This window comes from Prosopis cineraria, unplaced genomic scaffold, assembly GCF_029017545.1.
Source record: "Prosopis cineraria cultivar Desert tree isolate PC_DT_omini unplaced genomic scaffold, ASM2901754v1 PC4, whole genome shotgun sequence".
Taxonomy (NCBI): domain Eukaryota; kingdom Viridiplantae; phylum Streptophyta; class Magnoliopsida; order Fabales; family Fabaceae; genus Prosopis; species Prosopis cineraria.
In genome coordinates, this window is record NW_026555335.1 from 4520947 (window position 1) to 4536479 (window position 15533).

A 15533-nucleotide genomic window follows, 5' to 3' on the forward strand; every position below is an offset into this window, starting at 1 on the left:
CCCCTCAATCAATTCTACTCCAATATACATGTAATAAACAAGTTATTTAACCATTTTAAAGCACATTATAGAATATTCTTTATTTTTTAGCCAAAATCATAAAAAAAAAAATCAAAGAGAGAGAGAGATACACGCATATTTGGAATTGATTTCAAGAAAAAAAATATTAATTTTATTTATTTCATTCAATTTCTATTTATTATAAATACGAATAAAATGACACTCTAGTTTAAATTTAATATAATTCTTTAAAATATGAAATTAGTTTTAACGTTAAAAATAATTATACTATTAAAATCATTTAATTTAATTTTTTAAAGAAAAATACGTTAGTTTAAATTGAAAGGAGTCTCCTTGGTAAAACAATAAAAGAAAAAAAGAAGGAATGTAATCTCATAAGGGTTGACAATTCTGGTTGTGGAAATTTAAAAAAAAAAATTCCAACATGTCATTGACATTTTTAATAAAAATAGTTGAAATAGTGAATTACTCTCTCTCTCTCTCTCTCCCTCTCTGTAAAAGAAAACTGTGGACAAGGAGATTATCTTCCACATGATAGTAAACTACCATTTGTCTTACTACATTACATGTATGCATTTTGGGTGAGTTGTATTAATTACAATTTTAACTGATAATAAATAGTGTGACTTTCTATAAACTGTATATGATGCTATATATGCAAGTTTTTTTAAAAAAAATCGATGATGATCTTTTAACTATTAAATTGATATATTGATTCAAAAAAAATTAACGTTTGTGGTGAAAAATGAAAATATATAAAGACATTAAAAGGAGTGTCTAAGTTCACAAATAATTTAAAGATAACTTATTGCCTTTAATTATAAATGATTGGGAGCTCAAAGATAACATTGTGATTGTAATAAAATTATAAATTTCAAAGTGACAAGTAAGCAGTGCAATAACTAAAGACAAATTACAAGGATGATGACCTAAAAACATCATATGAAATGGTAGTCCTCCCCTTACAATTTTATTTTATTTTTTGTTTTTGTTTTTCATTAAGAAGAAGGGCTTAAGCCTGAATTACAGAATATTAAATAATTGGGAAATCAAATCTCAAACTTTCTTCAATTCACCAAGAGTCCAAGACGCTCAAGAAAGGAGGGGTCGTGTTATATGATGGTGCAACTTGTAAGCATTTCTTTGTAAGCTCATCAGCAACCTTGTTCTTTTCTCTTACATCTAATGGCAATGTAAGTTCCAATGAAATGTCAACATACTTCTAATTTGTTGTAGTACCATACTTTCTTGTTGGAATAATGCCTCTTCCTCATGTAGTTTGTTTATAATCAGTTTTGAATCTGATTCTAAATTCACATTCTTAAACCCTATACCCCACACAAATTGAAGCCCTTTCAAGACAGCCCATTCTTCTACCTCCTGGACACTACAAATTTCCAGTCTTTGCCAACAATCAGTAATCTAAGTGCCACAACTATCTTTGATAACATTACCACACCCTTCCTGAGAGGAAATGGAGGTGACAGCCTTATTTACATTCACTTTGACCCAAGGAGGGAGGAGACCATAAGAACTTAACTTCCTACAAAATCTTTGAACTGCAAAATATTCACCCTCTCATTATCATCCATAACCATGCAATAGTTGTGCAAAATATTCACAATAATATTAGTTGGGTTTAAAGGTTTTTGAAACCCTCGGGTTGAAGATAAATTCATTTCTCCAAAGCTATAATTTTCATATAGTGGTATGCCATAGCAGACTCTAATTCGAAGAAGAATGAGTAGCCAAATTAGCTTTCAAGTTCATAGTCACCTAATTAGAGAGAGATGCTGCAAAGAACTGATTATGAAATCTCCTATCCACTAGTTACAGCCACAAGTCTCTTGCATAGTCATGCTTCCTCAAGATGTGAAGGACATCCTTTGTACCATGTTGGCACCAGTTACACATAGGAGAACACAGAGCCCATTGGCTTCTCCACGCATGTGTTGGCAATTTTCCTTAAAATGCTAACCAAATATGAAACTTGAGTCTTTCCAAAGCTCACCACTTCCAGATTAACTTAAGTATACAATTATAAAATGCAAGATTGTTTTTTAAAATCATAAAGTAAGCACTCTTGATTGAGAACTCACTATTAGCATCACCAGCCTAAGACATTGTATCAAACCTTGTATTCATAAAATAAGGTAAGATAGCAACAAATCTTTAAAAAATCTTTTCCGGAAATAAGTTAGCCATTCTTGAAAAATCCCAAGTGCCATACAGTACCCAATATGCCACTGTACTCTCTTCCTCCTCTCTCGAAAGGGGTCCCAAATAAATCTCACTTAGTTTTCATCCAAGTAAAAGCTAGATGTCATTCAAAAATTGGACATGCAGTCCATTTCGAATATGCCATTTCATACCACAGTCCATGATCTCTTTTTGCTGACAAATGAATTCCCATAACAGAGAATCTCCCTACTTAGCAACTAGCAATCCTTCCTCCTTTTGAAGCATATATTTATTGACATCAACCAATAAACCATTATAGCCAACAAGCAACTTCCATGCTAATTTACTACTACATGCCTGATTGACAAAAGTTAACCATTTCAAACCTAGACCCCCATCAGACTTAGGCATTGTAATCCTTTCCTAGCATACCGGATGATAACTTCCTCCATTATTGCTTCTACCCCAAATGAAGTTTATTTGTAATCTTTCAATTTCATGATAGATGGTCTTTCATAACCTTGCAACCATTATCAAGTAAACTTAAACAGAGCTTAAAACAAATTTCGCTAAAGTGACACGCCCTGCATTGTTAAATAATTAGTCTTCCAGTTTGCAAGCTTAGAACTCACCTTATCAATTGCATGTTTGAAACGATCTATGGGTTTCTTTGTCCTTGCTAGAGGAAAACCAAAGCATGTACCTATCTCATCGAAAATATTCATATTCAATATAGCTCTAATTTTACCTCTTAAGCTGCCTAGGACATTTTTGGAAAAGAAGATAAAGGATTTGGCTTTGTTCACCTTAACACCCGAGGCCATGCAAAATCTATTTAAGCAATTCAGAATAACATATGCTTGAGACTCAGTGGCTTCACCAGAAAGTAACAAATCATTAGTAAACATGAGATGTGAGATGGCATGACCATTCTTTGAAGTGTAGATAGGTTTCCATTCAGTATTATCCACAACATTACAGATAATATGAGATAGTCTATCCATACAAAGAACAAACAAGTATAGAGAGATGGGGTCTCCTTGACGCAAACCTCTATGTGGTTGAAAAAAATCAATCTGATTCTCATTCCACGAGACATTATAAGAGACACTAGATATGAAATTCATAATAAGAGAGCTAAAGTTAGAGGGCATCCTTGCATCATGAAGCGCTTGTTGAAGAAAATCCCAATTGACTCAATCACAGGCCTTCTCCAAATCAATTTTTAATGCCATAAATCCTTTCTTCTGTCCAGCTTCATTCATAGTGTGTAACAACTCTTGCCCAATGATAATATTATCATGAATCTGTCTCCTGAGTATGAAATTGACTTGGAAAGGGGAAATAATCTCATCCATAAGACTCCTCAATCCTCAGAATGAGATTTTTGGTAATGCATTTGTAATAAACAGTACACAGGGCAATAAGTTTGAAGTGTGCAATAGATTCAAGTTTTTCTCTCTTAGGTATAAGTGATAAAAGTGTTTTATTAGAATCTGTTGAAGAAATATTACCTATAAAAACATCTCGAACAAAATTACACAGAGCTTGCTTCACAATATTCAAGTTTTTTTTATAAAATATCAGACAATAGGCATTAATTCTGGGGGCCTTATATGGACCATAGAAAAGATAGCCCTTCTTATCACTTCATCTGAAGGCAATTCAGCCATAAAATCCCTTCTCGCAGCATCAATATTAAAAAAAATTCTCAAAGTGTCCAAATTTGAATCCTCCATATTCTTAGCAGAATATAACTCTTCAAAATAATTAGTCACCAATGACTTCAATTCATTTTCTTCGTCAATCCACTCACCTTCAAAATTCTTTAAAGAGAAACTGCAATTTCTCCTACACCTTGTTGCTGTCTTTAGGTAGTAGTACCTTGTGTTTCTATCACCTTTTGCGATCCAATCAGTTCTAGATTCTTGAAACCATTTAATCTCTTCGAACTTGAGGACTTCGACGAGCTCCCTTTGAAGTCTAATCTCCAACCTTTCTAGGTATCGTGATCGTGGGTAGGATTGGGAACTTTGGATGCCATTCAATTGCACAAGCATACGCTTCTTCTTCAACTCTACTAATTCAAAGATATCCTTATTCCACTCTGAAACTTTCCCTTTAACCACGTTCAATTCTAGATCATCATTACCACTCCAAGTATGAGTCATAAAATTGCAACGCCCAATCAACGAGGGTTAAAACCATTTACGTTCGAAGCTATGTGGCTGCCCTTACAATTTTGAGCTGTGTATAAAAGATGATCAATCCCAGTCAGAATAAATCCTCGACTTTGCAATATTTGCATTTCACAAAGTAGGATCACCCATTGTCTTCTACTAGTGAATGTTCATACTTCGTTCAATAAAAGGAAAGGGATTAGCATGGGGAGTAGAGAATCAGAATACCTTCTTCAACATTAGATGATTTTTTTTTAATAAAAAACCTTTTTAACCTTTCATCCTTCACTGTACACTGTTACATATTATTTCTGTCTCTAAATAATTATCATTATTGAACATGTACATAAATCATTGTAGACCGTTGTGTTTGAATGCATGATGTTTGAATTTTAATTTAGACCAAATCTCTCATTAAGATATAAAAAAGTTTATAAATTTAAATTTGATCTAAATCTAAATTTATGTTCCTTTAAATTTTTTTTATAATTTCAAATTTTTTTATATCCTGGTTGTTTAAAATTCTGAATACCTCAAACATCTCTCTTTTTTTTTCACGTTTTAATTATTGGTGTTTTTATCAATCTCGCCTCTCTTCTCATCTTTCATTCTTATCTCTCATCGATTGATAAATAAAAATAAGTTTGTTATTTTCAATTTTTTATTTCTATTTCAAATTTTAACTCAGTTTTAAAATTTTTCAAACTATTTAAATAAAAAATTTTAAATACATTAATCTTAAACAATAGCTTTTAAATTTAAAATTCAAATTCAAATATGTCAATCCAAATGGCACTTAATACATTTGAATTGAAATACTCTTTATGTAATAAATATAGCATTACAGCTAACCCCTCCAGTCGTCACTTGACATCTTTCCAAGAGTATCGTGCATAAAAGTGGAGTGGATTAAAATCTGATTAATGCAATGTAATTTGTTGATATAGGCAATACCCCACCTTTTCTGACCCATTTAAAGATAGTCCAACAAGAAAAATGGTTAACGTTGTATTTTCTGCAGCATGTTGGAGTTAGCTTCATACCTTCCTCAGTAAACTCGATATTCAAGACGTGTTTTGAATATGTGATTCAACATGCATGACTTTATATGAACCCAGATGGAATCCAAACACAATCAAAGTTAGAATTAGCAAGAGATGTTGCACAGAATTTCAACTATCTTTCTTGAAGTTGGGTGGAAATAATTTTGCTTAGACAGCAAGAAATGCAAGAGGAATTCCTCAGCCAACTGAAGAATTTGCATCATGATTGGTGTAGAGGGCTAAAAGGCCTTCCTTTCTAATTTCTTAGGCACTATTAGTAAAAATCTTAGAGCCTCCTTCAATTTCTATTGACTTTGTGATCGTTTCCCTTCAGCCAAGCTTACACGCATTTCTCGTCCTTCCAGTTCCTGAAGCGCACAAGTCATAAGCAATCATCAATCAGTAAGCAAAATCACAATCACCAATTTACTCAATCCATAAGAGTTGAAGAATACCGTACCACTCCATTCAAGGATGTAAGGGCAGCTTCCATTTCTGATTTGGTTGAGTAGCAAACAAAGCCATAACCACGAGATCTTCCCGTTTCCCCATCATATAAGACCCTAGCTCCAACCACATTTCCATATTCTTGAAAAGCTTTTGTCAGACTCTCAGAAGTCACAGACCATGACAGGTTCCCAACAAAAAGCTTATGTTCAGTTTCAGGGTACAGGGGTTCTTTTGGTTTAGGTTTGTCGGAGAAGTTCACTCGCAGGGTTCGACCCAAGTATTCCTGAGGTGTTCGTTTACAGCATGTAGGAGGTGAAGAGTTAAGGACAACTAACTGAACATAGCATGAGCGGAAACATTGGACAGAAGAGGACTGTAGAGATAGAGTTTAGAGATACTCACAGTTCCATCAAGGTTTTCTATGACTGTATAACAATCTTCGACACTACTCATTGTGACAAACGCAAATCCTCTGCTTTTTCCAGTTTCCCTGTGGTAAAGAACCTACGTAATTTCCAAGTTGGATTAGAAAGACTTGCAAGTTTGAGAAATTAATGCTACTGATACAAAATTCTGGACCTCCATTTCAAAATTCCATCATGATAAAGCTGGTGCTCCCCTTGGTCCTTCTTATAAGAAACTTTCAATTGAATTACTCGGATTAAAGCATGTAGCTAAATTTAGTTAAAAGCTTTTACTTTGTCAAAAGTTATTGTAACATTTCAAAAATACCCCTAATAAAAATTAACCTCTATCCCCAATTTTCCCTTCAGAATATAATTAAAGAGGGAGATATAACTAAAACTATATAGCGATTTGTGTAAATCACACATTAGTGCTGCACTAATTTTGTAAATGTTTCTTATATTAAAGACTAAAGAAATCTTTTAGTAGGTCTCTTATAGAAAAGACCAGACAGAGTATAAACTGTCAAAGTGATAACTGATAATATAAAACCAGCAACGGTAGAAAGTTATCTCATTTGTGGTTTTCAGTTTTCAATGTTTATAGCAACTAATTTCCTAATTATGACCATCCGTTCTGATGGTCACTTTATTCTTTAGTTCTGCTAAAAGTTGAATTACTGAAAAGGCTTTACAAGTTAATTATCTGAGTTTCAGAAAAGATGCACTCCTATTTTCTCAAGAAAAATATCAAAGGAAGAATCAATTCAAGCTATTTCACTAAACCGGGATACATTGATACAATAGACACTATGAGCCTTCTCAATCAGGACACAAAGGTTATAGATTTACATTTTGCAGCCTTGAAGGCAATGATGTTAAGAGACAAATTTTTTAGATCAAGATCCATAGCAGACAAAAAGAAATTATTTTTTTATACAAAGACAAAAGGGAAATCTAAATTAAAGTTATAGCATTCGCCATAATCTGTAGTGACGTGATCATAAATGTGGACATGACCCAAACATAAGGTTCAAGCACAGGCTTAGAAAAATTAAACGCCCACTGAATCAAAGAAAAAAACTGCTAGCAAGATAACTCCTCCTATCAACTAAAAGTTTATGATCGCCCTATCAGAATATAACGGAATGGCAAATTGTACATTGTAATGAAATGAAATGGAGTGGAATGGTAAGTTAAATATGATCTCATTGTTTGGGAGATTAAGATGGGAAAACAGAGAGAAAGAATCATTAATGAAATGGAATGACTTATAATAAAGTTATTTTCTCAATATTATCCAACTGAAATACACCCACATACAATTGTATGCTAGCATGTAAATGTAAATTTGTTTTTTCAAGTGCAAGTCACTGATCTTTTTAATAACGACCTTTGCACACTCCATTCTGTTTCAGTCTGTGTCATCCATGATCCATCCAACCAATAACTACGTTCACCGTGGTAATACAGCATCATCAAATCAAATAAGTACTGACATCCATCAAAAGAAGTTCGCACTTGCTATAGCGATCTCTTGTTCGAGTAAATCATGATATATACCTCAATTAGTTCTGGGCTGCCATAATCCTGAATTATCGCTGCAAGTTGTGCGCTATCGACACTGTAAGGCAAGTTCCCAAAATAAAGCTTAGTGTTGACAGAGACTTCCGCCTCTCCTTCTTCTACCACTTCCTTTTCGCCCTCCTCATTCTCTTCAGCTAGACCAGCATCAATCTCATCGGCCACTACAAGCTCTTCCTGTGCAGATACCCTAGGCACCCACAATTTGTTGAAATTGCTATCAAAGGAAAGTGGTTCCACCAAGTGCGATTGTGACACAGACGCCAACACGCGGTTTGATGAAATTCTGAGAAGGGGTTCACAGGACAAGTTCTTGGATGAACGAAAGCACTTGAGAGTGTTGATGGAGGAAGAGAATGAGGAGCCTATAGCCGCAGCTGCAGAAGCTGCCATGGTATCGAAAGGGCAAAATTGACGGTGGTGGATGATGGTGCTGTTGTGGAAGATGGCAGCTTTTTCAGTTCCATGGGAAAGAGAGAAGTTGGATAGTGTAGGCTTCTCACGCTGATGTGGGCAGATTGTGTCCAATGAAATTGGAAGAAATATATGTCTGGATAAGATAGCTGTATTTTAATTTAAATGATGATCACAAGGGAAATTAAATATTGTTAAGTTTTTATTTTAACTGTAAGACGTTTTATTTATTCATTATACATAAATCCATGTTTCATTTTTTACACCTTACATACTTAATATAAATTTCTAAATTTTTTAAACAAACTTTTTTATTTGCATTTATGTTTATCTTAAAAATAAGATTACATTTGAGATAATCACATCTAACCCTCCTCAAGAAAATCAATCATAGATAAAGACCAATAATAAGTTTCATTTTAAAAAAAATAAGTCATGTTTTTATTTTAACAATAATCTGTTTTTCATTGATCTTTATTTGTTATTAATTTTTTTAAGGACTGCTAGATGTGATTCTTTCATTACATTTTTATGTTGTTTGAAAGATCAATTTCATACATTTATTAATTGAAAAAATAACTTTAATTGGTATCAAATCTGAAGTGAACATAATATGATATTGCAAAAAAAAAAAAACCTGATCAATATAATTAAGTATAATATAATTGAATAGCATAAGTGTTGTCCCATATTACACTATAATATATTTTTTTGGTACTGGAAGTCAAAATACTAATAAAATAAGTTAAAATACAATTTCTTGGGACAATAATCAAATGTAGGACAAAATGAAATATTATTATTAGATGCATATCAAGCAATAACACCATTTCTTCGGAATTTATGATCTGTGATGAGCTTCATAAATGATTTTTAATATACTATTGAGCTCTAGGGATGCTCAACAGATCATAGGCAAATGAAAGAAGAGTCACGCAAGATTAGTAGTTACAGGTATTGCTAATAGAATGGGATTGTATTATTTGATTGTTCATGTTCAATTATTTGAGTGATTAAACGGTTTGAATTTAAGTTTAAATTATTTAAAATCAAATGATATAACATTTCTTTATCTTCTTTATCTCAAATGTTGCTTCCTAGGCATCGCACAAGTGAAAACACTGCTAAGCCATCTTCGTCTGGAGAAGCGACAATTTATCACTTCAAGGCAAACCAACGTTGAAACCACATTTTTTAAACATGCTTTTAATTCGCTGTTACTTTTAGGCATTCCTGAGGAAATATACAACGACTACAACATCAATTAAGTTGAGCAGCATGCCTGAAATTTACTCTTGATCAAATTCAAGCACTTGTTTCATCTGTGTTTCATCTGTATACTGATGGTTAAACCGATGGCTAAATTATACACACATATTGGTCTTATGGTCTACCTTGCAAAACCTCCATTCCACCACAGAGCTGACACATATGTCAAGCATGTTCTCAACTATCACTAACCAACGCATTTGAAGGATTGTAATGGGCGAGTAAAACTTTCTATTGCATTATTTTGCATGGAGTCCAAGTCAGATTCTCCTGTTCATTTCAAAAATATTTCCCACGGCATAACTGGATTACGATTGTAATACATCTAGCACGCCAACAATCAGATAAACACAGGCATGCTCCTACAATCCACTGCAGCTAGAATTCCCACTTCTTCGGGTGAGTTTTCTGATTTGATGCTGACTTTGTTGGCCTTCTCTTTTGTGCAGAACTATAAATGTTACTTGATTTATCTGCATCTTCCTTGGGATTCTTCATGTTTGGTGAAGTTTCAGTAACGTTCCTTGATTTAACTTTACAGAGAGCATGTCTATTTTGTAGCACAGTATAGTTCTTTGAAGCTGGAAGTCTTTCACTGCCTTTAATTCGATTTTTGTTCCCAATCATAGTGTCATTATCTGATACAATATCCCAAGGACTTGAGTTAGTACTTAGCCAGTCAACATTGTCAGAGAAGAGACAATGCGATGTGAGTTTGCCTGCATGGTGTCCAAATACACAGATACTAGAATCCACAGCATAACTGATGGAGACATTCATGTCCCATATATTTCGACAAAGCACCTTATCAGATATCACTTCACTCAAAAGCTCAAAGCCACGTCCAATGAAATCCAAAGAGATCATGAAACTGAGAGAATAGATGCGAGATGAAATTGAATTGATTAAAAAAAAGGAAAGAATAGATTACCTGGACTAGATATAACAGCACGAGGAGGCGGAATTGAACTGGCTCTATATTTACCCTGTCCTCATCAATATGGTCATCCTTCTCAGGTCCTGGAAATCTCGAAGAATCTGATGTCAAATTGCAGGCTTCTAAATCTTCAGATAGAGGTACTCTTGGAATAGGTGCATGTGGAACATAACATTTAGGTACTTCGGCAGAAGATGGATGAGAGACACCTTTCTGGTTCCTCACTGCAAAATAAGAAAGTGGTGACTTCAATATTTCTGACGACCAATCAATATTTTAGTAACTATAATTAGAAGGATATCACTCCTTTTCGTCCCTTTCTAATATTAGGCCAACTAGATTGTGCTCAACCTAAAAAACAAGGTTAAGCGGCAAGGTTGTCAAGATTGCTTTCATGCAGATAAAAATACCATCCACCTTCATGTCTAGCGTGATTGCCAACCCATTATTGCTTCGAGTTTCTTTATCCTGATTTTAAAGCGAAAAGAACAAGAATAAATAAGAAAATAATTGCAGGTCTCTCAGTGCACATTCATTTGCTCAGTCAAGACACAGGAAGTCTTTTAATGAGGAAGCCTATGCATGTTATGGACTTCATTTTCAGAGCTCTGTATGACAAGAGAGGCCCAAGTAGTGCCTTTGCAGAAAGAATTCATTCATGTTTTAAAGTTAATTGCATGTGGGTTATGGGTACCACAGGGTTCCTCTTCTACGCATAAATAGCAGTGGCGAAAAATACTTGATCACTTGTAAAAGGAAGGAAAATTGGGGGATGCAAGATATTCAGATAAAAGGCTGTGACTTAAGAAGCAAGACTATATGATATAGTATGAAGTTATCCGTTCATGTTCATTCCCTGGTAAGTTCTTTTATATGCTAACTTGGGAAAAACAAAACAAGTAGAGAAACATGCTGGTACAATAACAGAGAACATAACTAGAAAACACGGATAAACGAGCAACAAGAAAATTATTTGACTGTCCTTTTATACCTAACAAACTCGACGGCGAAGCATGAAAGAACCAGGTAATTCAATATCAAGCTCACCCCTTTAGGCTTTACCTACATCTTTATCTACTCCCCCCCATCAATCATAACTCTCTTTGCTCAAGCAACCTATGCAGAGATTTGTGTATACACGCAAAGGTTTGGGGGAAAAGATCATCAAGCTACCGATGAACTCGATGAATATTTAACAAATAGTTGTTCCTTGACCTGGAAATTACCTGGAGGAGGAGAAACCCGCAACGACAGAGACAGCAAAGCTTTCAAATTATTGTCCTCTATAATCCGGTGATCCTCTTCGTGTTGTTCTTGTCTGACCTTCACCTTTGGATACACTGCAGATTCGAAAAAGAGAAGAAAAGAAAAAACACCACCCAATTCCCAGTCAGCTACTCGGCCAGATTAACAGTGTCAACAGACAATAAGGAAATGACATATAGCGTACAAAAGAAGAGCCAGTTCAAAACCCACTTGTTTTTGGACGAAATCGTGAAGAAAAACCGACGAAGAAGCAGGCGTTTTGGCTGCTGGTGGAAACTAATTGCCCTGGGTTTCGCTGATTAACAGGGACGATGAAACAGGAACAAGCAAGGAATCGTGTCGTGGGGCTCAGCGTTATGGTGGAATGAAGTTGATGAAATTTTGAATTAGTGTGAAAGGTGGTGGGCTCCAGTGAACATGCTTTTTGGCATCTGAAGATTTCCAACCGGATACGCCTCCGCAATTGAACAAGGTCAACGCCTCTTTCTCGTCTTCTTCCGTTTCGGTTTTTACTCTCTCTCTCTCTCTCTCTCTTAATCTGCGTTCATCGTCGTACAACATTTTTCGCAACGGCATCCAAGATTTCAATTTCAAAGCACAGGCCAAGCCATTTCAATTTCAAAATTTCAAAAACACCGGTCCAAAACTCAAGGGTCAAAGCTAAGCTCACAAGAGACGAGACTCGAGACAAGACATCGCCAAAATGGAACGGGAAGAACAGCCTTTCAGATTCACAGTATTTTACGGTTCGACTGCAAATGGAAAAGCCAGTAATATGTGTACTTTAAAATAAAAAGGGAAACACTTTAATAACGTTTGTTTAGCAAAATAAAATGAAAATGAATGAATTAAAAAAATTAAGAAAAAATAAAATAAACCATTCTTCTCTCATATTAAATATGATGAAATTTATTAATATATATTAAAAATATGATAATCATCACACCCTTCAAAAATTATATGAATTATAATTTTCAACCCATAAAATAAATTATTCTTCTCCCTTATGAATGTGTTTACATATTTTTTTGATCATTTATTTTTATCTTTATTTTTTCAATCCATTTTATTCTATTTTAGTAAGTAAACATGACCTAAGTGATATGGAATGATCACTAGGACATGTGTGTGTGTGCATGTATATATATATATATATATATATATGTGTGTGTGCGTCTTTTGTTTTTCGTTGTTTGTCAAATGTGGATTTAGTATCAGTTAGTTTCAATAAAAATTAGTTATTATAATTATATTGAGTGAAGGAGCAAATTTAGTCATCAATTATCTTTTAAGGATCACTGAATAATCTATACTATTAAATGATACAAACTAAATCACAAACTTACAAAATAGTAGCACCTAGCACCAATCGTTTATTTTGACCAAACAGACGCCTGTTGACCAATTATTTGCCCGAATGACAAGCCATCAGTTCTTCCCCTCTTTCTTCTGATCCCATTTCATTCAGGAATTTTGCTTCGAGCCTTACAACCTTTCTTCCCTCTCCGATCATTCTATCTTTGATTCATGGCAACCTATCGCTGATGCCCACCGAAAGACTATAGATGTTGATGTTCACGGCAAGGATGACGATGATTTTGAGTTCTGCTATGGATTCTCCCCTTGCTTTTATGCTTAACTTGCCACCGCTAGATCGTTCAACTCCTCATCCTTATCCTCAATCCCTTAAACCTCATGGAGCTTCTTCCTCGCTTGATCATGGAGTTTAGTGAGTTAGGAAGAAGGAGCTAGTTGATGATGATGATTAGAGCTAGCAACATCGTGTTGCCTAAGCTTAGTCGTCATCCCCAACCTCCTTTATTCTTTACTAAGAAGTAGTTCTGCATGTTTATTATTAGAATTCCAATAGTGATTAATGATTGAAAGCCAATGTTTAAAGCTCCTCTGTATTTGTATGGTGCCATCTCTCAGAGAAAGTGGCACAAGCTAAAAAAAAAGAAGATGCAAAAAAAAAAGAAGGAAATAATAAACAAATCATTGAATTCATACACATGGAAAAATTTGAAAGGAACAGAGGGTGCTATTGACTCAAAGCTATAGATGGGATTTATCCTGAGGCAAGCTTTGAAAATTAAACCTAAACAATTGGGGAGAGATAAGAAGGAAGACACTCATCTCATATTCATGCACATACTCTACTTTTCTTGTAGAAACTCCTATTTAATATGACTTTTCTTTCAATTCTTGAAGGAACACTCACTCTACAAGTTGTAACTTTAGAAATAGAGCCATTCAAAAGGAACGCTACAAGAAAAGAAAGAATAAACAAATGAACACCGAGAATTCAACAGTAAGGCAATCACCTTCTCTGGTAGACGATATCATGAAAAGACAGAGCCACAACATCTAGACCGATTGCAAATGAAAGAAGGGGGGAGATGAACGAAGGTGAAGAGGCTGATGTAATGACGGGCCCACCGTTAAAAATAAACAGAAATTGGTAAGAAATAGACGGTAAGCTGTGGATGCATACGTTATAGTTGATGATTTATTTTATCCCACTTAATAGTATAGGTTATTCAATGATCCTTAAAAAATAATTAATGGCTACATTTGCACTTTTATTTTAATTATATTTGTATTATGAAAGTCAATTTGTATTATAAAAATTGTTTGGATTAAGTATAATGAAAAGCATTTTAAATGTATAATTATCAAAAGGATATTGATTTTTATGATTTATAATTTCTATTATACCAATACTTTATATTAAAAATATTTGAAAAATATATACAATAAAAATTATAAATAACATAAAATTCAATATATTAAATAATAAGGATAAAAAATTACAAAAATTGATATATTTAACAAAAATTATATAAATAATCAATTACATTAATACTCATAATTAATTGAAAAAATTAGGGGTAGCATGATAATATAAAAAATATCTATATTTCTTAACTCTTTCATTGATACCCCAACATTCAAGTGCACATTTCTTTTTTAATTGGCCAACTAAAAATTCTTATTTCAAAAGCTCTCTCGAGTCATCTTGAGCAAATATATTTTAATCACTTTGTCAAAATATTTTTAAAATGTGATTTTATTAAAAAATTTGTCCAAAAAACTTTTAACTTTTAGAAAGTTGCAAAAATGCTTTCTAAAAATAAAAGAAAAATTAGTTACCCAAATACATCCATTATCCATGTGAACGGTTAGCAATATCAAAATTCAATTCATTGTTAATGTTTGTTTCATCCAGAAGTGAGAATAAATTAGGCCTTTAATAAAGACTTGCAGCTTAACATACCTTAGGCCTATCCTAACTTATTCGTTAAATAGATTCAAATCAGGTTCAAGCTTTTAATTAGGCTCATTTAATTAAATAGGTTAGACTTATTTTTTCAAAGCCTGGCTTATAAGCCTAACAGACTAGTATAATCTCACACGTGCATGTGCGTGCACATGTATATATTTAGTAATATATTTCACTAACACATCAATTTCATCATTTGATTTTTAATCAATATATTTTTTATCTCTAATCATATTTTCAATCATATTGAACTTATATAATAATTTTAATATCGTTACTTTCTTGATATAATGTGTTATAGTTAGAAAGTCATTTCAGTTATTATATATTATATATTATAATTGATAATATTATATATTATATATTATATATTATAATAGTATTAAAGTATATTTGAGAAGTTGAAGACTAAAATGCAAACGTATTTAAAATGTTTACTTTTAAACAAACTTTTAAATAAATTTTTAGGTTGGACCAAATTTTAGGTAGGCTTGAGCTCGA

General features: G+C 33.5%; 2 protein-coding genes across 3 annotated transcripts; both read right to left on the minus strand.

Moving 5' to 3' along the window:
* Nucleotides 1-5503: 5503 nt before the first annotated feature.
* LOC129308677 (31 kDa ribonucleoprotein, chloroplastic) lies at nucleotides 5504-8346 on the minus strand. The gene is made up of 4 exons (XM_054949969.1): nucleotides 7843-8346; nucleotides 6278-6379; nucleotides 5886-6158; nucleotides 5504-5793 (listed from the first exon to the last, which is right to left on the minus strand). The coding sequence occupies exons 1-4, from the start codon at nucleotides 8254-8256 to the stop codon at nucleotides 5731-5733; spliced, it is 852 nt and encodes a 283-aa protein (XP_054805944.1). The 5' UTR covers nucleotides 8257-8346; the 3' UTR covers nucleotides 5504-5730.
* A 1191-nt stretch (nucleotides 8347-9537) lies between these two features.
* On the minus strand, nucleotides 9538-12488 carry LOC129309612 (uncharacterized). Of its 2 annotated transcripts, XM_054951252.1 has the most exons (4): nucleotides 11960-12488; nucleotides 11710-11823; nucleotides 10478-10707; nucleotides 9538-10184 (listed from the first exon to the last, which is right to left on the minus strand). In XM_054951252.1, coding segments are annotated over exons 1-4 (360 nt in total). In that variant the 5' UTR covers nucleotides 11961-12488; the 3' UTR covers nucleotides 9538-10169. The 2 variants fall into 2 exon arrangements, with proteins under 2 accessions (XP_054807227.1, XP_054807226.1); XM_054951251.1 differs by lacking the exons at nucleotides 10478-10707; nucleotides 11710-11823; nucleotides 11960-12488 and adding an exon at nucleotides 10266-10467.
* Between the last annotated feature and the right edge of the window lie 3045 nt (nucleotides 12489-15533).

Bases quoted from the DNA above. Each gene is read 5' to 3' on its own strand.
- LOC129308677 (XM_054949969.1), bottom strand. From the start codon at position 8,256: ATGGCAGCTTCTGCAGCTGCGGCTATAGGCTCCTCATTCTCTTCCTCC. The intron at 6,380-7,842 runs GTATATATCATG...GAAATTACGTAG, and splicing joins GCAGCCCAGAACTAATTGAG to GTTCTTTACCACAGGGAAAC. The intron at 6,159-6,277 runs GTGAGTATCTCT...CGAACACCTCAG, and splicing joins TAGAAAACCTTGATGGAACT to GAATACTTGGGTCGAACCCT.
- LOC129309612 (XM_054951251.1), bottom strand. From the start codon at position 10,413: ATGATCTCTTTGGATTTCATTGGACGTGGCTTTGAGCTTTTGAGTGAA. The intron at 10,185-10,265 runs GCAAACTCACAT...ATATTGTATCAG, and splicing joins TGTATTTGGACACCATGCAG to ATAATGACACTATGATTGGG.